The sequence below is a fragment of the Oryzias latipes genome, chromosome 1, assembly GCF_002234675.1.
Source record: "Oryzias latipes chromosome 1, ASM223467v1".
NCBI lineage: Eukaryota > Metazoa > Chordata > Actinopteri > Beloniformes > Adrianichthyidae > Oryzias > Oryzias latipes.
Window position 1 is genome coordinate 4,836,683 of NC_019859.2, and position 23,704 is coordinate 4,860,386.

At 40.8% G+C, this 23,704-nt stretch overlaps 2 protein-coding genes and 1 long non-coding RNA gene across 5 annotated transcripts; 2 read left to right on the top strand and 1 right to left on the bottom strand.

The window, feature by feature from the left end:
- Window positions 1-1,257: 1,257 nt before the first annotated feature.
- On the top strand, window positions 1,258-10,870 carry LOC101157185 (E3 ubiquitin/ISG15 ligase TRIM25). Of its 3 annotated transcripts, none has more exons than XM_011485221.2 (11): window positions 1,258-1,391; window positions 1,634-2,282; window positions 2,558-2,653; window positions 2,730-2,963; window positions 4,504-4,672; window positions 4,755-4,781; window positions 5,944-5,997; window positions 6,152-6,208; window positions 6,791-6,898; window positions 7,308-7,370; window positions 8,820-10,870. In XM_011485221.2, the coding sequence occupies exons 2-11, from the start codon at window positions 1,662-1,664 to the stop codon at window positions 9,347-9,349; spliced, it is 1,959 nt and encodes a 652-aa protein (XP_011483523.1). In that variant the 5' UTR covers window positions 1,258-1,391; window positions 1,634-1,661; the 3' UTR covers window positions 9,350-10,870. The 3 variants fall into 3 exon arrangements, with proteins under 3 accessions (XP_011483523.1, XP_020564758.1, XP_020564737.1); XM_020709078.2 differs by having other exon boundaries at window positions 1,279-1,397; XM_020709099.2 differs by lacking the exon at window positions 4,755-4,781 and having other exon boundaries at window positions 1,259-1,391.
- Window positions 10,871-12,178: 1,308 nt separating this feature from the next.
- LOC111946281 (E3 ubiquitin/ISG15 ligase TRIM25-like) lies at window positions 12,179-20,371 on the top strand. Its single transcript, XM_023954673.1, has 8 exons — window positions 12,179-13,026; window positions 14,315-14,410; window positions 14,495-14,728; window positions 14,815-14,983; window positions 15,138-15,197; window positions 16,289-16,474; window positions 18,106-18,228; window positions 20,082-20,371. Exons 1-8 carry the CDS (start codon window positions 12,409-12,411, stop codon window positions 20,225-20,227), a joined length of 1,632 nt encoding a protein of 543 aa, XP_023810441.1. The 5' UTR covers window positions 12,179-12,408; the 3' UTR covers window positions 20,228-20,371.
- On the bottom strand, window positions 16,552-23,440 carry LOC110016436. Its single transcript, XR_002291760.1, has 2 exons — window positions 23,091-23,440; window positions 16,552-16,730 (listed from the first exon to the last, which is right to left on the bottom strand). It is a non-coding gene; the product is annotated as an uncharacterized LOC110016436 (long non-coding RNA).
- Between the last annotated feature and the right edge of the window lie 264 nt (window positions 23,441-23,704).

Below are 23,704 nucleotides of genomic sequence, written 5' to 3' on the forward strand. Positions count from 1 at the left end.
CAGATAAAAAAAATGCCATTTGAAAAAGGTAACGTTAAAAATACACCAGGCGGGCCACAAACTCCCTGCTCTGCTCCATTCCGATGCATCCCCTTGTAAACGATTAGATCCATGTACGTCGTCATTTACCTCATCTGAAATGTCATCTGGATCAAAACTGTATGGCTTGAAAGCTCCAATATTGCTCGCTATTTTCGTTGCACCATTGATGTCAGGTTGGGGTTGTAAACTAGCTGGAAAGAGCTTTCGGCAATAGTAAGGGAAAGCAAGAGCTGGGTTGGCAATGGACCGCCCACAACTCTGAGGTGACTTTCTAATAAACTACTGCTGCTCTGCAGAAGCTATGTCCAAGAAAATGACAGGTTTATTTTTATTTTGGCTCAAAACTGCATAATCATAACTAAAGACCACTGGAGTGGAAATGCTTTTACAATTGATCACACAATTAAAACACAAACCAAAACAGTATACAACTAAGGTCCCTCTATAATAGAAGAGCCACTGGACAAAAGTAGCAATTATTTTACAAAATATGCTAAAAACTGTGGTACTTGGGAAAATATCACTCCACCAACTTCAAATTTAGCACAATGTAGTCACATTTATCACCAATTTTTCTTTACATATGTAGAAAAACATCTCCTATTGGTTTTACTGATTATGATATCATCACTGTTCCATATGATAAATATCCAAAAAATTTTAACCAAAAAATGTATTTCATTAAAACAAAATTCAGCACTAAAGCTCCTAAAATTTCTGTAAGGCATTTGTCCAAATTAGAAAAAATATTTAAGCTATTTAAATCCACAAATTAAATGTGTAAATTGAGCTTTTTTGCAGTTAAAACCTGTAACAAAGATAAACATAATTGTATTTTCTTTTTTTTTTCTTTTTTTTACCTTTACACCGCACCTCGCCCCAGCGTTTCTCTTGAAACATTTTTTCACAAATAAGCGTTATATGTCACCTATTGTATTTAATTTTCCATTATTTAAATAAAATCTTATATAAATAAAGTTGTAAAAAAAAAAAGGACACTTGACAGAAAATAGCTCAAAAGGGGTTTCATATTAATCCATACAGATATATTTTCAACAATTATTCCTTCTTGGTGAGTATTGATATGGCTTCGTCATGCTTTTGTTATGTTAAAAACTTTGAAAAAGCGATTAGAGTGATTTTTTTTCAGAGGAAAACCAGCTTCCCTCAGCTCACGCAACTGCAAACTGTTGTTTTGAAAACTGTTTTTTGCTGCGCGCGCAGCTGCGGAACAGCTCGTGACACACCTTCGATGACGTAGACTTTAGGTCAGGCCACAAAGTTCACGAGACAAACCCGAACGGAAGGGCTTATTTAACTTTAAAAAAATCATTCCTCGACGACAAAAGGTAAGTGTAAGTGTTCTTCCTCCCTTTTCACGTTAATCCTTACGGATATTTATGCTTTAATTCTGGTGACGTCAAGCCGAAAGTAAAGGTCGCTGTTTTGTTTACTTGTCAAAATTTTATCTAATATTTGATTATTAGGTGTCAGACCAACGACTTTAAATATGCTTTTTGATTAAATTGTAATTATGGGGGAATCAAAACCTGCTGGTTTAACTTTGACTTAAGTTTCGTTTCTGTCGCAGATTTGTCGCAACTCTTGCAGCAGTGTTCATGATGGCGGAGGAGGCCGACTTTCCCCTGTGCGCTCTGGAGGAGGAGCTGACCTGCTGCATCTGCCTGAGCCCCTTCGACTGTCCGGTCACCATCCCCTGCGGACACAACTTCTGCCAGGACTGCCTGCTCGCCACCTGGGAGGACGCCAACTTCAGCTGCCCTCAGTGTCGGACCAGCTTCCCGTCCAGGCCAGAGCTGCAGAAGAACACGGTCCTCAGCTCCGTGGTGGAGGCCTTCAAGCTGAAGTCCTCCAAGAACAGCTCAGCCATCCCGACCGAGCAGGAGAGCAAAGCTGAGGAGCAGGAGAGCAAAGCTGAGGAGAAGCATGTGGTCCTCTGCGACGCATGTATGGAGGCAGAGGCCTCCAGGACCTGCCTCACCTGCATGGCCTCCTACTGCGAGGAGCACCTGCGGCCTCACCGGGACAACCCCATTTTCCGCGTCCACAAGCTGAGCGAGCCAGTCGGAAACCTGATGGAGCACATCTGCTCCGACCACCACAAGCTGATGGAGCTCTACTGTACAAACCACGACCGTCTGATCTGCAGCTCCTGCCTCCAGCAGGCCCACAAAGGCTGCTCCTTCACCTCCCCTGAGGAGCAGAGGAGCCTGAAGGAGGTAGCTGTCCCAGTACACAGTATTAGACTTTTACAACTTTGTGGCAAATATGTATTTGTTTGCCCTGATCATCTTTTGATCCCAGTGGTCTTTTGGTAATGATGATGCCGTTTTTAGCCCAAATCATTTTGTAGGACATAGTTCCTGCAGAGCAACAGGAGTTTATTAAAAAGTTGCGGGCAGGAGGAGCAGATTCTGAAGATTCTTGGTTAAAGCTTATTTTTGTTTCAGACTAGAAAACATCATCAAATGTCCAACCATTCCTCTGTCTTCAGGCTGACCTGAAGACCAAGTTGGAGCTCCTGGATGGAAAGATCACAAAGAACGAGACTATTCTCTCTCAAATGACGGTCATGCAAGTCAAGCTGAAGGTATTGCAGTAGTGGAGGTCTAGAACACCTCTGGGTCTTTTAGACCGTCATGCTCTCCCTCCCTCCCTCCCTCCAGGACTCGGCCACCAGCAGGAAGAAGACCATAGCGGCTGAGTATCAGCAGGTGAGAGACATGCTGACTCGAGAGGAGAGCGAGGCCTCCAACGCGCTGGACCGAGAGGTGGAGAGCGGTCAGATGAAAATCCGAACCCTGATGAAGAAGTTCTCTGAGAATGTCGAAAACATGAAGAAAGCCAAAGGGGACATCTGCCGTCTGCTGGGACAGTCCCAAACGCAGAGCTTTCTGCAGGTAGGACGGCCGCTGACTAGTGTGTTCACCTAGAACTAGAGTATGCAGAGTAGAGCCCTGTGACGTGGTTTTCGTGTCTGCATTGAGCCTCTTGGACAATTTAGCATTTAACATCCCCTTTATTTTGTTATTTGACCTTTTTATTTATCAAGGCAAACCAGAAAACAAAATCTTATTTTCAACCGTGGCCTGGCAGAAGGCATCAAGATGACTTTGAGAAGCTTTTCTCTGGAAAAGCTTGATGGGATGAATTGATTTGATGGATGTTATTGACGTTCATATTCTTAATTTTTCGCAGCTGTTTTTTTTCTGCAATTGAGTTTTGGGCCAGTTTACAAAACAAACAAAAGCTTTTTATTTTATTTTCAATTACGACTTTAAAAACATGTAAATTTACAAGAAATAACACCAAAGTTGTCTGTTTATGGGAGCCTAGCTTGAAGATGAGCCTTTTGTGAAGCTTTATTTCCGGATAGGTTTCAAAAACAAAGAAGTTGTGAACCTTTTGGCGACTCAAAATCAGATTAATGTTAGTGTAGCCGGCTTTCTGGGATTTTGTGTCGGTAAAGTGGAGTTTCATATCTAAAACACGGAGCTCAGAGACACGTTTGGCTGAAGAGGACCAATACTTTATCCTGCCCTGTTCATTCACATACCCAGAAGTCCATCTGTCACCATGAACCTGTCACGTGCAGAAGAAACACCAAATATACAAAACACCATATAAACAGTTTATTCTGATCGTTGGTCACTGCTGCGCTGGCTTTGCGTCGTTTGTAGACGGTGTGGCGCTCCAGAGAAAGCTTTGGAGCGCGAAGAGGACCGGTCGCCTGCTCCGCCCGTGCAAAGCAAGTCTCTGAGCAGAGCAGCCGCACTCGTAGCTTCGTGTTTGCAGCAGGGGTTAGGGTCCTGAGAAACCGTGTAAACAATCCTGTGAATTCATGTCTCCAATCGTGTCCAGACAAAATAAAGGCTGACGTTAGTTCCACATATTTACGTTCAGTCAAGATGCACATTGCGGCCTTGACCACATGGATTTTAAATGCATCCACGGCTAAATGTTGTTGCTGGCACTTATTAGCCTAACCCTTCTTTCGGCTCCGTTCCGCCAAGAAAAAAGGCACAGAGTTAAAAAAAAAAGTACGAGCGAACAAGCACGTAATAATAATCATAATAATGATAAAATCACGTTTAGAAGATCATCTCACTCCACGCTGCAGGTTTGTTTGTTTACAACAGAAATCAATATTTCCTCTTCTGTGGTCGTTTCCGGTATTTTGGAGAGTCCTGCACGTCCAAATGATTTGTTCCGACCAAAAGTGTGGCGTATGTAAACGTTTGTTATAATCGCATAAGGTTTTTCTGGGACCATGTACACAGTTCAATTCTAATTCGATCTTTGATCCACTAGTGGTGTCTCACCTGGTTTTATGGCTCCACACCTTCATAAAAAAAAGCTCTTTTAGATGTTAGAAATCTCACCCAGCAGTGTGTCTGTGATTACAATGAGGTGCATCATGATCCACCCTCTGTCCTGCAGACGTCATTCACACTCCCCCAAGCTGTGAATTTTGAGCCCTACACGCCTCGGGTCACCTTGGACTCCAGCAAAGTGATGGCGGCAGAGATTTTTCCTGCTGTGCTGAAGAAACACCTGACGGAAATGTTTGGACATCCTGTTGCAGCGCGGATAGAGCTGCTCAAACCGGGTCAGTCTTCAGCTGCGCTGACGGGACTTTTTAAATCCTTTTTAAAAATGTTGTTGGTGAATTCTGTTCAATTTGATCCCAGCGGTAGCCACGGTCTTTCTTCAAGCTGGTGAGTATTTAGAAATGAAAGTATGGGACGGGTGACCGAATCTGCAAATTCACCCTTTATCATATTAAACTGTAATTTTTTCCCCATCATTTTTATTAAAATCCACAAAATGAATTCTGTTAGATCCCACAATGATTTAGAAATGGAGAAATTCTTTATCAATATTTTCTGAAAAAATAAAATGTGACTGGATCTTTAATTTTTTGCATGAGTATTGTTGATGATTGTCAGAAATTTAGTTTTTCGAAGACTTGTTTTTTGTACAAAATATTTCTTTCATTGGGTTTTCTGCAAAAATGGTCACTTCTTGTTTATCTTCACATTATATGATTAAAGTATGAAATGTTTAAAAGCCCCAAATCTATGAGATCAAATCTGAATAAGCTTAAAGTGAATGAAAAAAAATAATTTGAAAAAAAGACATGGCAAAATATGATTTATATCACAAAATTGCACATTAACCAAAATTTTGTACTTTTAAAAAATTTAATTTGAATTTGGCAAGTTTTAGCTGTAAAGTTAGGCTATTTTTTTAAGTTGTCAGTATTTCTTCGAATTTAAGTTATTTTTCCTAAATTTATTTATTTATTTTTTTAAGTTAGTGTACTTTCTAGTTTAAAACTTATTTTAATTTTTTTTATTTTCAAATAAACATGAGTGTTTTTTTAAATGTACAATCTGGTTTTTCATTCATTTTAAGAAAATCCTGATTTGACCCCGTAGTAATCACGAGAAACCATTAAAAATCGTTCAGTTGTGAAGGTTAAACATGAGACAAAATACTTCTTTTTTTTTGTCCAAATAATGCATTAAATCAAAATTTCTTAACCAACCCCACAGCCCAGTCATCATGTGGATTTTCCAATGGTTAATGTTTTATTTTGAAAGAAATCTTAAGCACTATTATTTGTTGTAATGTGGAAAAAAACAAAAACTGTAAGCTTAGGAGTAAAAAAACAATTACATGTATTTCCCTCGTATTAAATTTTAAATAAAGCATAAAAATATACATAACTGTTGCAAAACAAAACATGCTGTCAAATACGGATGTTTTATTCATTTATATTTAGCAATCCTGTTTGATTTGGAGGACCTTTTAGTCTATCGACTGTTGAGGGATAATAAAATACTGACGCATGGATTTGTTGTATTTTTTTTTTAGGTGCAGGAGCAGCTTCTTCTTTATCTTTGACCCCAAAAACATCTCAGCAATTGGGTAACCTATTAAAATAAATAATATTAAATAATTGAGGAATTTTACTCATTTATAATAAAATGATTTATAATAACTCACAAGAAAAATGAAACAAAATTGTGAAATTTTATCTAAAAGGATTACTTTAAATGCTCTATTTTTTGTCTTTTTTTAGAGCCTGGAACTCCCATCCAAACTTCTCTGCCTAAACCAGCCTCAAAGAAAAGATCAAGTAAGAATTGTTTGACTTTAAAAATGTAAGTTAGCATTATTAAATATTTACTGATCTTACAGTGCTGTAGCAAAGCAGGGTAGGGGACTTTCTGACATGTTCTTGTTGCATTTTTCTGACGTGGGAGGACCAACATTGAGAAAATTAATGTCAAAGTTGCATTTCTGAGAATTTTTTTTTTGATTCAAATCGCTGTAAATCAGGAGCAGACGCAAAAATACGGTTTGAAAAAGATTTATATTTGTATTTGTGACTAGGCGGGCCACAAGCGCCCTGTTCTTAGCTACTGGGAGGAAAGGGGGGTGGGCAGGGATGCCCCACATACATGGTCTCACCCACAACTGAGAGGCAAATTCTACTGAACTACTGCCACTCTGCAGAAACTGTCCTAGAAAACGTCATAGGTTTATTTTTGGCTAAAAACGTCATCTTTAAAAGACCACTGGGAACTCTTCTACAAAAGATCGAATGATGATCGGCGTTTGACTTTAAACTCCAGACCCTTTGCTTGGATTCTGCCTTAAATAATCCTTTTTACTCATTTTGATTCATGCCTGTATTTATTTTTTTCCCCTTTTTTAGAAGGCACCAAGTCTTCCGATGCAAGCGGATTGACAAAACGAGAGCTGTCCAAATCCATGGAACACCTTTTGGACCTGAAAGTACACAAACTAAAGGAGAAAATATCAGGTAGACAACGGGGTTTATTGTCTCGGGTTATAATCTAATCTGGTGGCAGTTCCACACCACAGTCTGGGCCAGAATTTCACCTCACAAACAGAACCAGAACTCATTAAAACATCATTTTCAGCCTTTTATATAGCATTGCCTTACATTACTCAGCTGAGTTTGGATTTCCTGTACACTATTCTGCTATCTTTTGTATTTTCTTTGTACAATGCAGGTTAGTCAGCTTCAACAACGTTATTCGTTATTCTTTTCTAAAATAATCTAATGTAGTTTTGAGCTTTGAAATGCAATAAAAGAGCAAGGGGGCAGATGTGGCAAATAGTGGGAATTTTATTACAAATACCAATTTTTTTAATTTAAACTGCTGTTGTGCCCAATTGAGCTGTTTTTTCTTTTCTCTCCCTCTCAGTTTTGAATGCAGAAATTGCCAAAGACATCGCTTCAGCTGAAAAAAGAAGTGAGCTCATGAAGTGTAAGTCTTGCAGTGGGGCAAACAACTGTTTGCAAGTTGTCCCACTTCCACAGAGATGCCAGAGGTCTGTAGTGTTAATGACAGAAACATTTCAACAGTTGGAGACAGAATGTAGAAGTCCAGGAAATCATATTGTATATGGCTGCACGATATGAGGAAAACTCGCAATATGTGATTTTGGTGATAAACATATTGCGATAAGAATATAACTTGCGGTAAATAAACAAAGAGTAAAACAACCAAAAACATCATTCCCATATAATTGCAACAGTTTAAAAATTATACTCCAAATGACCCTCGTCAACAGAGAAGGGGAACATCTAACATAATAGGACTCCATCTGATTGGTCAAATGCATAAATTGATTTATTGGATTCGTTAAATACTTCAAGCTGCCATAAGCTTGTTTTAGCACATTTAAGGTAACCATTTATTGCAATTTTTGCTGTCTTTTGCGATATGCGTATTGCACAGCTTGGTACTGCGATAGCGATAAATTTGCGGTATATTGTGCAGGCCTAATATTGTGTAATTTTTAAACAATTTAAGTAGTATAGCAATAATACTAGCGCATGTCTGCCGGCTACAGTTTGAAGAGGCTCGGTGCGAAATGTCAAAGCGGTACAAACCTCGCTCCAGACTTTATCTTTCACAGTTCTATTGCGATAAATGAAAGACTTTGTGTCGTGGAATTCCAGCCGGGCACGAACCGCAATGATTAATTTCTCCTCCATGATTGCTTTTCCGAACATTCGGGACCTCCGTGAATTAAAGCGGTCGTCGTTGATTTTTCACTACCAAATCCAGGAGTCGGCCTGTTTTAACTTGCAACGCGTTTTGAACGTAGAGTCGTAAAAAGGCACGTAGCTACACGTCAACGTGACGGTTTCAAATGCTGAAGCCCGAACGTTTTCATTGGAAGTGGCATTCAAGCGCCCACCTACAATGAAACAGTAACTTGTATAATCCCAATTCATTTTATAGTTTTACATAGTGTGGAAACACTATAAATGTAGCAAAGACATGTGACCAGACAGTGTGGGAGAATGATCTAATTATGTTCTGAATGAACTTTCTGAAACTACAATGTGAATGGATTTACCAATAATTCTTGTTTACTTTTTTTGTACATATATTTTCACTTGATTATCTTGTAAAAAAAATGCAAGGAATCTGGAAAACTCCACCTGCACTGTTCAGCACCAGGTATTTGTCTCTGAGTCACACTGGTTGAAGTTTTGATCGACCTTAGGTCAGAGAATTGGATCGTTCACTTGAACCAATATCGACTACGAAGGGTGTAGTCGGCCACAAATTGTATGAATCAAATCGTGTCAAAATGAATCGCTAGAGACCAAACTCAGCTTTTTTAGTGGGACAACTTTCAGAACGGATGTTGTGTTCATTACATTTATCCTGTTTTTTTTTTTTTTGTGTCATTCCTTCTAGTTGGCGTTGGTTTCACTTTTGATCCAAGAACAGCCCACAAACGCATCATCCTCACCGAAGACTTCACCAAAGCGTCTGTCTCAGATGAGCCCACCAACTACCCAGAATGCCCCGAGCGCTTTGCGCTTTGCTCCCAGGTACTCTCCTCCAGAGGCTTTATCAGAGGTCGCCACTACTGGGAGTTCCGACTGAGCTGCAACAACTTCATTGGCGTCGGATTGGCTTACGGCAGCCTTGACCGCAAAGGCCCCGCCAGTCGTCTGGGACGCAACAACATGTCCTGGTGTTTGGAGTGGTTCAACGTTAAGCTGTCCGCCTGGCACAGCAGTGTGGAGGTGGTGCTGGTCAACCCGAGTCCCAAGCGCGTAGGCGTGCTGTTGGATTGTGAGGAGGGCAGGGCGACCTTCTACAACGTGGCAGACAGGGCGTATCCCTTACACTCCTTCTCCATACCCTGCGTGGAGGCCGTCTATCCGGCTGTTTGGGCTTTCTCGAGTGGCTCCAGTGTTACTCTGTGCAAGCTGCAGTAAAGATGCTGCATCTGCACGTCCTACTTCATCTGTACACCCCCCATCCCCATTGATAAAGCATTCTTATAAATAATGCAAAGAAATGTGGATATTTGGAAGCAATTGCGATTCAATTGAAGCTTTTTAAGTAAGTTTTCATAGATAACTTGGGTTAAAACATAAAAGTACTTGTTGTACAAATATCTAAATCTGATTAAAGTTATCCGTCGTGTCCAAACTGAGCAGGTTAGATTAAGACAAAAAAAAGATTCAAGTTTATTCGCTTTTCTAAGTATGGAGTAGTAAATCACAAGAGTTTTTACGGGTTTCTGACTTAAATCTTAGAAGTCCGGGTGTTTGTTTGTTTTTTCTTCCCCCCCATTGTGACCCTAATCCTGTCTCATATCTTCAAGCTTTTATTTTGGTAGGACCAGATAAAGCTATAGAAGATGGAGCAACAGTGGTGATCAACACGATGCCTCTGAATCAGCCAGTGGGAAGGCAGTGATGGAGGCTCCTCTCCTAAGCCATCACACCAACAGAACCTCGGTCCTTTTTGAGAATAAGACCGGTTCTAAGAGATTCTGGCATTTAAAAGGAATGATCATCATCTCTGCTGTTGTTTTTTTTACAGCTGCAGAGTGATGAATATGGAAGCTGACTCGTCTGCTTTAGTCACAGAAAATGCGTTTTTCTCCACCTCTAGAGAGCATGTGCGCCTTTAAAACACAGAGAAGCATTTCCAGACAAAAGTAAATGTGTATTTATACTGTTTTTGAAATGCACGAGATAAAAAAAGAACGTCATCTTGCTCATACTATCAGGTGAAGTCAGAACACGGCTGTGGCTGAGCAGGAAGTGGATGATGGCAGAACTGAATCCAGTTTCTCAGACATACATTTGTCTGGTAGACGACTCCCTCTCCACCTTTGACTTTGGATATTCTTTACTGTCAGAAGCCGCCAACAGCAGGGACACCTACTTATTTTTAGGAACTGTCTCGTGCTGTTCACAACAAACGAATGTCTACAGGGGAAAAGGTTGGACTTGGTTCTGCCGTGAACAGAAGAACACACAGTGGGTCCCTTGGAAACATGGGTGTTTCTGCAGGTCGAGACTCGTCAGGGAAATGTCACATTTCATTGACTTCCTTAATTTCTTTGTGCTCCTGATTGGAACTGGGGTCTCATAGCTTCTGTTCCCATTGGGGCGTTTACACTCCATCACTTTAGAAGCTCTGACAGAGGAACGAAAGTGATGGGGCAAAAGTTGAGCGACTGAACCTGGTCGGCGTTTTCTACGCTCGACACATCAATCACGTTTGAGTTTAATGAGTAACCGTGTGTCTTTGGAGGTGTATTTCATTGGATAAAGAGAATTTGCTTTAATCAGAACACTTAAGACTGCTTTAGCAGGTTCTGTCATGTCAACCAAATTTCTATTTGCAGGTGAAATATCGATGTAGATGTTGTAAAATCTTTAATTGTGTTTGATGAAAATAAAACTGTGTTAATTATAAATAAAGGTTCTATAATGGGAAAACCTTTGCTCTCTCTGGGTAATTAGCTCACCTAATTATGGTCCAAAGCAGTCGATGACTGCGAGGACCACATTTTTTATACAGTTGAATAACTTTCTGCACCTTTGAGCAAAAATGTGACCCCCAGCCACATTCGCGTAAATTCATTCATTCATTTTCTTAACCGTTTATTCCCTTTCGGGGTCACGGGGTTGACGGAGCCTATCCCAGCCACTTGGGCGTAGGCAAGGGATAACCTGGACAGGTCGCCAGTCTGTTGCAGGGTGGAATATCCTCAGTCACACATCCATTCACTCACACACCTATGGCCTCACACAGAAAGGTCCCCCATTGATGTAGTTTTTCAGGTCCCCCAGCCGGGACTTGAACCGGGGGCCTTCTTGCTGTGAGGCAAGAGCGCTTACCACTGCGTCACCGTGCAGCCCCACATTCGCGTAAAGTCAACAGAATTTGCCCACACCTCGTACCCGGCGGAAAAGGAATTTTGGGCACAAACGACACCCCACACAAAGACAATGACGTTACAGAGAGTGATTCAGTTAAAAAATGCTTATGGAGCAAAAAAAAAAATATATATATATATATTTTAAATACAGTAATGAAACTGAATTATTATGGGATGGGAGAACAACCAACAGCTTGGGTCCATTTTGTGGCAAGAGTTGAAAAAAAAAATCAATTACATTTTATATGTCATAATTCACTTGACAATGCAATATGATGAAATTGCAAATTGATTGTTGAGAATTGCGTATTTCTCATTTGGCTTTTCCCATCAGGGTTCGCCACCGCGAAACAAACTCTCCTTCGAGGATGAGCTGCATGGTTAACTTGACGATGTTTCACGCCGGATGCCCATCCTGACGCAACCCTCTCAATTTATCCGGGCTTGGGACCGGCACAGAAGCAGAGAAGGGAATAGGGAACAGCCCGGATTCCCTGGTTTCACGGACGGAATGCGCTGCAAACCAGCACGAGCTAAACTGGCTCCTATTACTTTGAAATATGACAAAGAAAAATACTTCCAACCCCTTCCCCAGTGCCTTTTCTCTCTCTCAATATTTAAGAATCCGAAGACATTTAACTTTTTTAATTTTAACAAGGAAAGTGCTGCTTGGGAACTAGTATAGATTCATATTTTTAACAGTAATACATATAAATAATATAGAAATTATTTTTAACAAAGAGTAAATAGAGCCTTCTGTAAATGTTTACGCAGCGCGGAAGGATTTAATTCTCTTTACACCGCAGTCCGGGTGAATCCTCGATTCTGATTGGCTGCTGGGTGTACATTAAAAAGTGAAAAACTGACCAGACGGTTCAGGCTTCCGGTAATTTGTGTTGACTCGTTATCGGGCATTATTCCCTTTGTACGCTGTTGAAAAAAAACTCTCTTCTTTATTTCGAAGTCAAATTGGTGCCGCTAAACGCCTCGTGACGTTTGTTTGGAGGCGGTTTCCAAACAAGCCGTTAGGTTTCGTTTCTCCCTCCCTCCCTTGAAAGTGCGTCATCGTCTCTCCGAACAGCAGCAGCAGTTTTCATGATGGCGGAGGAGGCCGACTTTTCCCTGTGCGCTCTGGAGGAGGAGCTGACCTGCTGCATCTGCCTGAGCCCCTTCGACTGTCCGGTCACCATCCCCTGCGGACACAACTTCTGCCAGGACTGCCTGCTCGCCACCTGGGAGGACGCCAACTTCAGCTGCCCTCAGTGTCGGACCAGCTTCCCGTCCAGGCCAGAGCTGCAGAAGAACACGGTCCTCAGCTCCGTGGTGGAGGCCTTCAAGCTGAAGTCCTCCAAGAACAGCTCAGCCATCCCGACCGAGCAGGAGAGCAAAGCTGAGGAGCAGAGCAAAGCTGAGGAGAAGCATGTGGTCCTCTGCGACACATGTATGGAGGCAGAGGCCTCCAGGACCTGCCTCACCTGCATGGCCTCCTACTGCGAGGAGCACCTGCGGCCTCACCGGGAGAACCCCACCTTCCGCGTCCACCAGCTGATCGATCCTGTGGGGGATCTGTCGGAGCACATCTGCTCCGAACACCACAAGCTGATGGAGCATTTCTGCACGGAGCACGGACGTCTGATCTGCAGCTCCTGCCTCCAGCAGGTCCACAAATCCTGCTCCTTCTCCTCTCCTGAGGAGCAGAGGGGCCTGAAGGAGGTAAGTCTTCCTCCACAGCTCCCATCTGCCAGCCCGAAGTCAAGTGTCTGATGAAGCCCTCCTTCATCAGTTAAGATGCAATCCCCAGAGCCCCATCCCATCGAAAAGCTCCATAATCATTTCAGTATTTCAGGAGGGTAAATACTATAACAATAAGAAATTTACAACTGAGCAACAGAAAACTGTGGCTCCTTTCTGTTACTTTTCTGACTTGTATAGATTTTTATGTACTTTAAAAAGCTTGTTGTGAACGTGTTCGTATCAAATTCCTGAACATTTGTTGTCAAAAAAATGAAGAAAAAAAGTTTTTCCAAGTTTTACAATCTGAGTCCCATATTCCTCCTCCAGCAAAATGAGTTGGTAAACAAAACTATGGTTAAAAAAAAAAAAAAGCTGAACAAACAAAAATGTTTCAGTGGCTCCCTTACTGACCTGTAGACTTTGTTCCCACACAACAAACATGATTGGTTCTTTTTGTAGTTGTCACAGTACAATAACAGGCAAGAATTGTACTTCCTGATTGAGACCGATTTAAAGTCAAATGAACTGGAGCCAAGTCAGTTCAGGGAGTGATCGCTGCATGGCTTGATTCAAGCAATTCATCCCCAGCATGCTGACATACTGGTCTGGGATTACATTTAGGGTGTATTCAGACGGGAAAAGTCTGTTAATCCGGTCTGAGAACGCTAAATTTAGTCCGGCTCTAGTCATGAACGTTGCATTTGGACTGTCGGACTGTCAGCCGGAGAGTTCTGTTCTGGGCCAAAGCTTGTAAACAAAACCATGTGACTAAACATCTGTTTAGTCGTTGGCCAGGAATTGCGAGGGTGGGGCAAAGTGACGAGAGGAAGAATACTGGATAATGTCTCAACGTTGGTACGACACTTTGTACTTTGGTACGGCGGAGGCATGCTGCAAGGCGGTTACTGAGGTCCAGTGTTTTTATTTAGACTGCTGAAACTCAGAGCAAACTGGACCTCAGTCTGATTGGAAACGAACCGTTGAAAGATGGGTCAGAGAGCGGTTCCTGGTCCTGGACCAGGATGTACCGAGACTGAAAATTTGGTCCAGATTATCGAGAGAAACAAATTCTAGCTCAGTTTAATGTGTCCAGTCTGAGTGGACCCCGGGGGAGGATCGGTGAAAGTTTTTTTTTTTTTTTTTTTTTGTAATTGCCTTCAAAATAATATTAATAACCTTTTGATTGACAGGTGGTCACGTGACCAAACGCTCTGTTGGTGATGGGTTTCTACTCAAATCGTTCTTGGTTCTTTTTTTGTTTCTGCAGAACGACTTCAGAGCAAAGTTGAGTTTGCTGAACGAGAAGATCGAGAGGACGGATTCGGTTGTTCTCCAGATAACTGACATGCAGAACAAGCTTAAGGTAACCTTCAGACAAATTCGAGTCAAATGTCCCTACAGCAGCAGGACACATGGATGGGCGTCTTCATTTGGACCATTTTTCCAGGGGGCTGCCAACAGCAGAAAGACGGCGCTGTCGGCTGCGTACCAACAACTGAGGGACGTGCTGGCTCAAGATGAGCGCGCTGCTCTGCACGAGGTGGACTGCGAGCTGGAGAAGGGTCAGATGAAGCTTCAGCACTTCGCCAAGAGGTTCTCCGAGAACAACGAGAAGATGAGGACCGCCAGGGAGGACATCAACGAACTGCTGCGTCGGTCCCAGACCACAGCCTTTCTGCAGGTGGAGTTTGTGCTGGAAGGAAACTGCACAGAGGAGCAGAACAACGACAAAACTGATGCTGGTTTTTATTTCATGATTGTTTCCAGGCCTCCTTTGAACTTCCAAAGGTCATAAAGTTTGACCCTTATGCGCCTCGGATCAACCTGGATTCTGAAAGAGTGACAGCAGCACAGAGCTTTGCTGCTGACCTGAAGGGGAGTCTGATGGAGATTCTGTCTCAGCCCTTTGAGGCCAGACCACCTCTTCTTGGATCAGGTAACCGACTGACTTTCTCTGTTTCTGCACGTCTTGTGTGGAATTGTTCTTTCTCTTGTCGTGACTTCTTCACCCCTTTTGATGTATATAAATGTGCGAGTAAGCAGCGGAATGTCTGACAAGTCATAAACTGTTGAATGTATATATTTTCCAGGCGATGCTGAAACATCTGGGTCAGAATCGGAACCTGAAAGTACCGGGGATGAGCCATCGAGTACGTCCTCCTTTCATGAAGAGTCTTCCGGGTTGGGGTTGACGCCATGGTGGCAGCAAACGGCTGCAATTATCTACTTAATTTATTGCTGAAAAAAGCCAAATCATTGCAAAAAAGTGGCAACCGCTGAACCTTTTCAACTGGAGCTACGTTCACCCCCCCCCTCTGCCAAGCGTGTTAAATCGGCCCCTTCCAATGAAAAGTGGGATTCTGTGTTCAAAGATCTCATCTTCACCCCCAGCTGTGCAGTTTTTACAACCGTTTGAGCTCTTGCTGCAAGTTGCAGCCATTGAACGCGTGTTGAACGGAAAACCAGATTGAACTTTGACCAATCGGAGACTCCGATTTAGACCCTGTGTTTGAATGGCCACATGCTTTATACATAGAGGCTCTACGTCTGAATTCCTTCACTATATAGTTCACCAGTTTGTAGTGCTGTCCGAATCTACGACTCCATAGAAGTTTCCCAGAAGTGTCTGCGAAAAACCAGTGTCCATCAATGGTCACTAGATTGGCGAATATAGACCACAATGCATTGCGTTTGAACAATTTTTGCCCCCAAAAAGTTTTTTTTTGTAAATAAACCAACATTATTATCTTCATAACTCAGTGATTCATAAATGTTCATCATAAAACATTCGTATCAATGAGATTTTCACTTTGTGAAATCGATGACGTCATATTTGCAGTTTAAAAAAACAAAGTAGTGGACATGGTGTCCAAATTCCTTTTTAAAATCCAGGGCACTACATCGTCCCACACTGTATAGTTTTCTAGTCGTTGGGGAGTAGGGTGGGAATCAGACACAGCCAGAGACAGAGATCAGTCTTTAAAGTATGCGTAGTTACGTGCGATTGTGGGAGTTTTGAAGGTAAAAGCCCGACTTACACGTTTACATCCTGTCATTGGAAGTGGGCGGAGTGAACGTAGCTTTAGAGGGGAAGTTCTCGGTCGCCGGCATATGTTGATCAGATTTGCTCTTTAATGTTTCAAGTCAATCAAAAGTCATTATCTAACAATTCGAACGGCTTTAGGTTGTTGTAAACGCTGAAGATCTTTGCTTAAAGTGTTTCGTTTGCTTGATTTTAAAGCCTTTTCAGCACCAGAGCGACCTCAACAGGAAGGAGGTCATCCCGGCCTCAACCATCCCGCCCCTCCGGCCGTCCACACCATTTACCAGCAGGTTCCATTCCCCATTTACATGCAGCCGCGGCCGTCATGGAATAATGCGCAACACAATCGGTTTGGTCCCTCTAGCTTTTCAACAGGCCGTCAAAGTGAGTAAAAGACGGCCGCTCCGGCATCTTCACTCATGATTCTACCCCCACAGGCTGCCGGGAATTGTGTTTTTTTTCTTCTAAAATCCATAAACACAACAGTTGGTCACATCAAATGATGACTTTTAGTAAACAAAAGGATCAAACTGACCACTTGCTTCTAAAAAAAAAGACCTCAGGAGTCAAACCAATTGGTGGCATGGACTGCATCCCTTTGACTCCATGCATGACATTTTCCCAAAACGCTGCTCCAACTCTGGATTTACAGAGGATGAAATGTTTGATTTTTAATTAACAATAAGAACTATGAGGAATTTTCGAATCAAAAATTGCATTTTAAAAAAAGATTTCATGATAAATGGTCCACATTTATATTGCAAAGCCAATTTACAATGAAATGAAAGATTAAATTTATCCTATTTGGACTAAAATAGAGTTTAGAACAGCAGACAAGGTACAAAAATGACGAAGTGAAGATCCTGAAATTTTGAATGCACTTTTTTGAAGCTACGACCCCTTTATTTATTTATTAATTTATTTTTACAAAAGTTCATATTTATCTATATTCTCATTTTCGTTTGATTTTTTTTTATTTATTTTTTTTAATGGTTCTGTGGCTTTGAACTGTTATGCAGTGGTTTTTTTTTTTGTTTTTTACTTCCTTATTGCATGAAGTAAACAGATTTTTCAGCAGACTACTGGCCACTCGTAACACTCGCTGGTGTAAGAAACGGCTTTATAACAAATCCAGTTTCATGCTGAGCGTTTGGTTTTTCGCAGAGCTGCTCTCCATGAAGTGTGAAATGGTTCGTTAGTGGGCTTCGGCCTGCTGGTAAAAGCAAACTAGCAAAATCTCCACAGTTGCTCCTTTGCCCAAGAAAATTAAACTGCATCCACTGCTACCTGGAATAAATAGTTTTTGGGAACACTATACGCCTCATTTACTGCAAAAAAATCCTCAATTTGATCATTTACTAAGTTCAATAAGTTATTTTAATTCTCAGATGTGCTTTTTGATTCACTTAACCTGATGGTTAAAGAACCATTCTAACATGTTTTCTGATTATGGAGGGTGGATGGAAAAAGAAAATTAAGCTTAAAACTGCTTTCTTGTTTTTTTTTTACTTCTTTTTTTTTTGGAATCGTTGGGAATCTGGAACAGGGGAAAATATAATATTTGAAAAAAGAGCTTATTTGTTACTGAGAACAAACGGAAGCATCCGCTTGTAGACGAATGGATCACGTCTTCGTTTTCCTCGTCCGAGTTGGAATCTGGCTCAAAGCCGGGCGGCTGGATAGCCCTGGTATTGCTCACCGTTTTTGTTGCAACTGTAATTTTGGGTTGGAGTTGTGAGGGGCTGTAAACTAGCGGTAGAGCACGTGAACAGATGACTCTCAGCCATAGGTGGCGGGATGGGGGGTGAGGTTGCTCCGTGACAACAGTCCCCGCCCACAACTCGGAGATGAATTTCTACTGAGCTGCTGCTGCTATGCGGGAACTATGTCCTAAAGATTTTTGATTTTTGGCTTAAAACGGCAAAATCATGATTAAAAAAATCCTACTGGGAATATAAAAATGGACGCTTTCACAATAGAAAAGGTCTAATTTGAGAATTTTCACTCGCTTTCAGACCCTCATGGAGAAAAGTTTAAGAAACCTTCATCAGGAAGGAAGAATAAGACCACCAGCAATCCAGCTCCAAAGGCTCATCAAAACAGGGGAGGAGACAGGAGCCAGCCTCCGAAAAATAAAGGTAAGTCCTTCTCTGTTTGGGGTCTGAACTGAAAAAATGTCACATTTAGCTCTCAATGGTTTAAATCAGTCGTTTTCTGCACAAACATTTCTGTTTTTAACCGAGACACTCTGTGGCACAGCCAGTCCTTTTATGAGGCTAATTCAGGATTCACACTGTTCTTTGTGGCTTCCTTATAAGGTAATATTATTATTGTGGTAAATTTCCTGGTTTCCTAAAGTATAAGTTGATTCCAGCGCCAGCAAAAGTGTTAAATTGAGGACCCCAAAAAAAAAAAAAACCCAGTTTACCGTTCATCTTTAATATTTTGTAGGATTTCCAACATATTAAATTTCCACTCAAGCATATTTTGAGAAAAGGCAAAAGCTAACTTCGATTATTTCAATGTACCGGTAGTTTATTTTGTGAGACTGGCAGAAGTTTCATTTTGGAAAACTACCGCATTCTGTTCACCACATCTGTCTGTCGTGACACGTCACGTGACCGTAAGCAGCTGTTCGGACCGCCAAGTTAGTCAACCTCTCCGCTTAAAAGCAACCAAACATATTTAGAAAGTTTCTCTGGGGAGAAAAGTGTCGGTGAGGAAATGGAAGAAGAGCCTCCGACTCCAAAGGAACAGCTATTTACGGACAAAACCGGGAGTTTTCCTCCAAATTCAGATTTATTGAGACAGTTGTTCCCGCGGACCAGAAGCTGCTCGCTGCAGCGACTGACGTTTTAACGTTTCACACACACACATAATAAAGTTGCAGACCAGTGGATTTATGTTTATTATTTTATCCTGCTTTATTTATCCATCATTAAATGTTGGACATGGCTGAAGTTGGCGTCTGGTTGTTAGTACCCACTCTGTCGTGAAAGGGAAAAATCTTCATCTTAAAGTATAAAGCAGCGGCAAAACGTTTGACAGAGAATAAATATTAAAAGTTGCTGATTTGTGGAAACTTGTAAAAGTGACATTTAGGAATTTTCTACAGCAAGGGTGACTTAAGCAGACATCTGTTAAGAAACTTTAGCAGAGAAAATTTTCCTCTGTAAAAAAAAAAAAAAAAATACTCAGTTAATTAAGATTTATGTATAAAAAAAATTAAGATCAATCCTTTTGCCCTGAAAGATGAGTGGAGTCTGTGTTGAGTTCTCAGTGTTATAATGGTATTCAATGAAATAAAACCTGTAATGTTGTCTTTCTTGAATATCTACAACCTCTGCAAATCAAAAACTTTGTTTCAGTGAATCTTTGTCATCTGTAAAATATATATATACGTTTTCAGATTTTTATAAACTCAATTTCTTGTGGTAGCTTTTTTATTCTAGGTTTCTCAAAAACCGGAAGCCTAAAAACAATTTAGCGCCAACCTCCGCTCTGAAATGTTTTTGACATGAAACCGGTCCGTGGTCTGAAAACGGTTGGAGACCGCTGTTTTGAGCCATTTTAAAAAGGTTCCCAGTAGACGTTTATCTATAAGTAGGTTATAAAAATAGTTAATTAGAAAATCACCTCTGAGCTGTGGGTGTGATTGTTTGCCCGGAGCAACCCCGCCCCTTTCCCCATCACCCATAAGTGAGCGTTTCTCGGTTAAGGCGTTCTCCCGCTAGCTTATAGCCCCTCACAGTGCCAACCTAGCATTAGCGGTGCAACAAAAATGGCGAGCGGTATTGGAGCTATCCAGCCGCACAGTTTTGAGCCAGATTCCAGCTCAGACGAGACAAATAAGGAAAGACATTCATGGATCTAGTCGTCTACAAGCGATCAAGGATGATCTTCAAAGCAACATGCATATCCAATAAGACTAGGACACCGTTCTTCTACTTTTAACGATTGTAGATAAGCTGAAAGGACCGTTTCTCTGCAGGAGAGGACAGAAAAGCCCCCAGTGCTTCAGGAGGTCAGAAACCAGCCGCTGCAGGACCGAAATCCACCAAAGACGGAAAACCCGGCAGCCGTCCTCATTCAGCCAAACCGCCGGGACAACAGCAGCACCATAAGAAGAACAAGTAGAAGCTGTGGAACCGTCAACGTCACACTTTCCACTTAAAATGTTTAAGGCTATCTGCACAAATGGGATCTTAAAATATACTGTTGAACTTGTAAAATGTAATTCACTTTCCTTGTATTAAATAAAATGTTCTTTTGGCCACTTTATAGTGCTTCTCCTTTTATGTTAAACTTCTTCTTGATCAGGGGTCTCCATTGTGGCCCCTATTTTTAGTTTGAAAAATAAGTACTAAAGTAAAAAACAACATTTAAAGTAATGTGACTACAGCAACCAATAATGCTCCAACTTTGTAGTTTGACAGTCTGTAGTGGAGCAGTCTTTCTACGGCAAAGAGATCTGCCTTTGAAGGGCAGAGTTCTGCTTACAAAAGCAGAAGGGATTTCTCGTTTAATTTATGTGGCTCAATCTCTACAGGTTAATAACACAGTCTGCAATACAATTAAGAAAATATATAACTTTATATGGAGAAATAAAACCCACTATATCAGAAAATCTGTTATTTTAAATACGTCTGATAAAGGCGGTTTCAATTGTATTGATTTCACTGCGCTTAATAATACACTCAAGGTAATCTGGATTAAGAAATATTTCAATAACCCCACATCTATCTGGAACTTTATTCCACATTTTGTATTCTCAAAGTCAGGAGGCCTTAACTTCCTGCTATGCTGCAACAACAGTAGTCCAAAAATCCCTTTGAAACTGTCAAATTGTCATCAACGGGTTCTCTTAGCCTGGGCACTGATCTACAAACCACTTTTCTCCACAGAGTTGTATTATTTGGAATAACTGTAATATTGTCTATAAAAACAAAACTCTGTTTTTAAGTAACGGGTTTATAATGGTATAATTTTCCTCAATTATTCAAAGAACCAGGATTATTATATAACCACTCAGAATTCACAATGCAGTATAAAATACCAATGACACCCAAAGAATCTGCAGTAGTGTTTGATGCCGTAGCGTCTGGGCTTTGCATGTTATTCAGGGGTTTCTCATCCTTTGACCCCAAATCCTCCTGATGCCTTCAAATCCCCTCTGGGTAGTTTCTGCTTCACTTCGGCTAAACAGTTGAACTCAAAAATCAGAGCTTTGTTCCAGGATAATTTGCTTTCTGTTCCATCAGCTACCTTTTATTGGACTAGTTTCACTTCTAACATTGAATGGAAAAAAGTCTGGTCTTTACCACAAAAATACTTCTTAACAAATAGAAATCTCTTTTAAACTCTTGCACAGATTTTATCCAGCAAAACATTATTTAACTAAATTTAAGGCCGATATTTCTGCCAGAAACAACCTGAAACCTGCTCACATTTATTCTGGTCTTGTGAATTCACATACAAATTGTGGAAAAACATTCACAAATTTATCACCGACTATTTCTGCTGATATACAACTTTATTATAAAAACATACTATTTGGTTTCCATAGTTTTGATCTCAAAGACTGTGATGCTTTCTTTTGTATAAACATGTTATTTATGGCTAAATTTCATATTCACAAAAGCAAATTTTCCAATCAAAAACCTGATTTTTGTGTTCAAACTGGAACTGCAGCAATATTTAAACTTCATTTCAGCTTCAAAAAAATACAAAAGCTCAAAAAACAATTGTAACTCTTTTGGACTACTGTCATAAGTTTACTCTCACATTTTCCCTTTTTTTTCTATGTTTAGTTCTATTTTCTTTATTTTTAATTTTTATTCCCTTTTGTGATTGTTACTCATTAAAATCTTAAGGATGTAACATGTTTATTCTGTATTCAGAATTGTAATGTACATTATATGCGCATAAATGTTGCATTTTTTTTGTTCTGCATTTTCAATAAAAAATAAAAATAAAAAAGCAGTCTTTCTACGGTGGCCCTGAAGTGCAAATGTCACCAACAAATCCCTCAACGTGAAGACGTATTAAGGACCCACTCCTATGAAAATCTGGTTTTTGTGTGTTTAACATGTTCTTGTTGCATATTTCTCATTCTGGAGAACATAAATAAATTATAAGATGAAAGGGCTTTCCAGAGTTTTTATTTAAATCACGTTGGATCAGGAGAAAAATTAAAACCGGATGCTGTCAAAGCTCTGACTTCTATCACGATGTATCCCCAATCTTATGGTTCTATGACCGACATCTGTTTGCTTTGATTGTTACTCAGTGGTTATATCACCTATTGGTTCTCCGGGTGCGGTTTTAAATTAGTGTATGACTACAAGTCTAGTGAATTAAAGTTGTTTGAAAAAACAACAACGACGGACTTATGACACAGCAGCAATATCTGGCTGTCTCCTATGAGGCCAGAACAGTCTGACAATTCTGAATTATGAGACTGTTCTGGCCTCATGTATGTATGGATGGATGGATGGATGGATGGATGGAAAAACCGACCGCCGATTAACACAATTTTACGAACAAAAAAGGTAACCTTACAATGTCAACGGAGATTTGTACAATATTTATATTATAAATGTATAGAGCTTTGCACAACCCATGAACGTTACATGCTTCTTAAAATGTCGCTTTTGGATGGTGGGCGGAACTGTAGTTTCCCAGCATGCCTTTTTTTTTCTTCAGTACAGTACTTCCCACTCGCCACAAGCCCCTCGCAAACCCAAACTAACGTCAGTGTAGGAGGTATTCAGTTGCACAGTTTAGAGTCAGATAGTCGCTCAGATGAGGAGAATGAAGACTTCAATGCATCTATTTGTCTGTATGTGGATGATTTAGAATTGGAGGAGATATGAGGCCCGAACAGTTTCACAAGTCTCTGTTCATTAAATAAAGTCCGACTAATGGTGTTCGTAAACTCAGTCCCAGAAATGCATTGAAAAAAAATAAAAAAATAAAGCAAAAAAAGGCTCGATCTCACCGGCTTTCTCCCGGTTTATGACGTGCAGATCTCATGGGGGGAAAAAAATCATCCACGCGATAATCCGTCCTCCAGGAAATGGGAAAATATAATAATCCAGTGTGTGGAGCTTGGAAACGGAGCGGCTCTGGGACATCCGACGTAGTTCTCAGACACGGTCCACCCGTTGTGTTTCTCTTTTCCTTTTGTTTTTTTACAGCAGCAGGTGTTTTCCCTTGCGTCATTTGATGGGCAGCCTCCCCTCTCATAGACACCGCCTGTTTCTTAATAAGGATGCTGGATATCATCATCCAATTAGTGACTTCTTAGACTTCCTACCTTTTTTATTTTCTTACTGCATTTCATTTTGATTTCTGGAAGTTACTCTTGTTTTCTAAAGTTTCTTTTTTTAACTTGTGTTTAGATTAAAAAAATTGTAGCGTTTTTAATTGTTGTTGCTATCTGTAACCCTTGTGCTATCCTAGGCACTTTAACATTGGGAGTTGGGTCATCTAGACCCACTAGACAGTGCTCTGAACCTTTTTTTCTTCAATGTTTTTTGATCTTCACTGGTGTCCATGGATTACATGAAATCTTTCCACCTTTATCATGCTAGGGAGAACACGTCAGTGTAA

Bases quoted from the DNA above. Each gene is read 5' to 3' on its own strand.
- LOC101157185 (XM_011485221.2), top strand. From the start codon at position 1,662: ATGATGGCGGAGGAGGCCGACTTTCCCCTGTGCGCTCTGGAGGAGGAG. The intron at 6,209-6,790 runs GTAAGAATTGTT...CCCCTTTTTTAG, and splicing joins AGCCTCAAAGAAAAGATCAA to AAGGCACCAAGTCTTCCGAT. The intron at 6,899-7,307 runs GTAGACAACGGG...TCTCCCTCTCAG, and splicing joins ACTAAAGGAGAAAATATCAG to TTTTGAATGCAGAAATTGCC.
- LOC111946281 (XM_023954673.1), top strand. From the start codon at position 12,409: ATGATGGCGGAGGAGGCCGACTTTTCCCTGTGCGCTCTGGAGGAGGAG. The intron at 13,027-14,314 runs GTAAGTCTTCCT...TTGTTTCTGCAG, and splicing joins AGCAGAGGGGCCTGAAGGAG to AACGACTTCAGAGCAAAGTT. The intron at 16,475-18,105 runs GTGAGTAAAAGA...ACTCGCTTTCAG, and splicing joins CTTTTCAACAGGCCGTCAAA to ACCCTCATGGAGAAAAGTTT.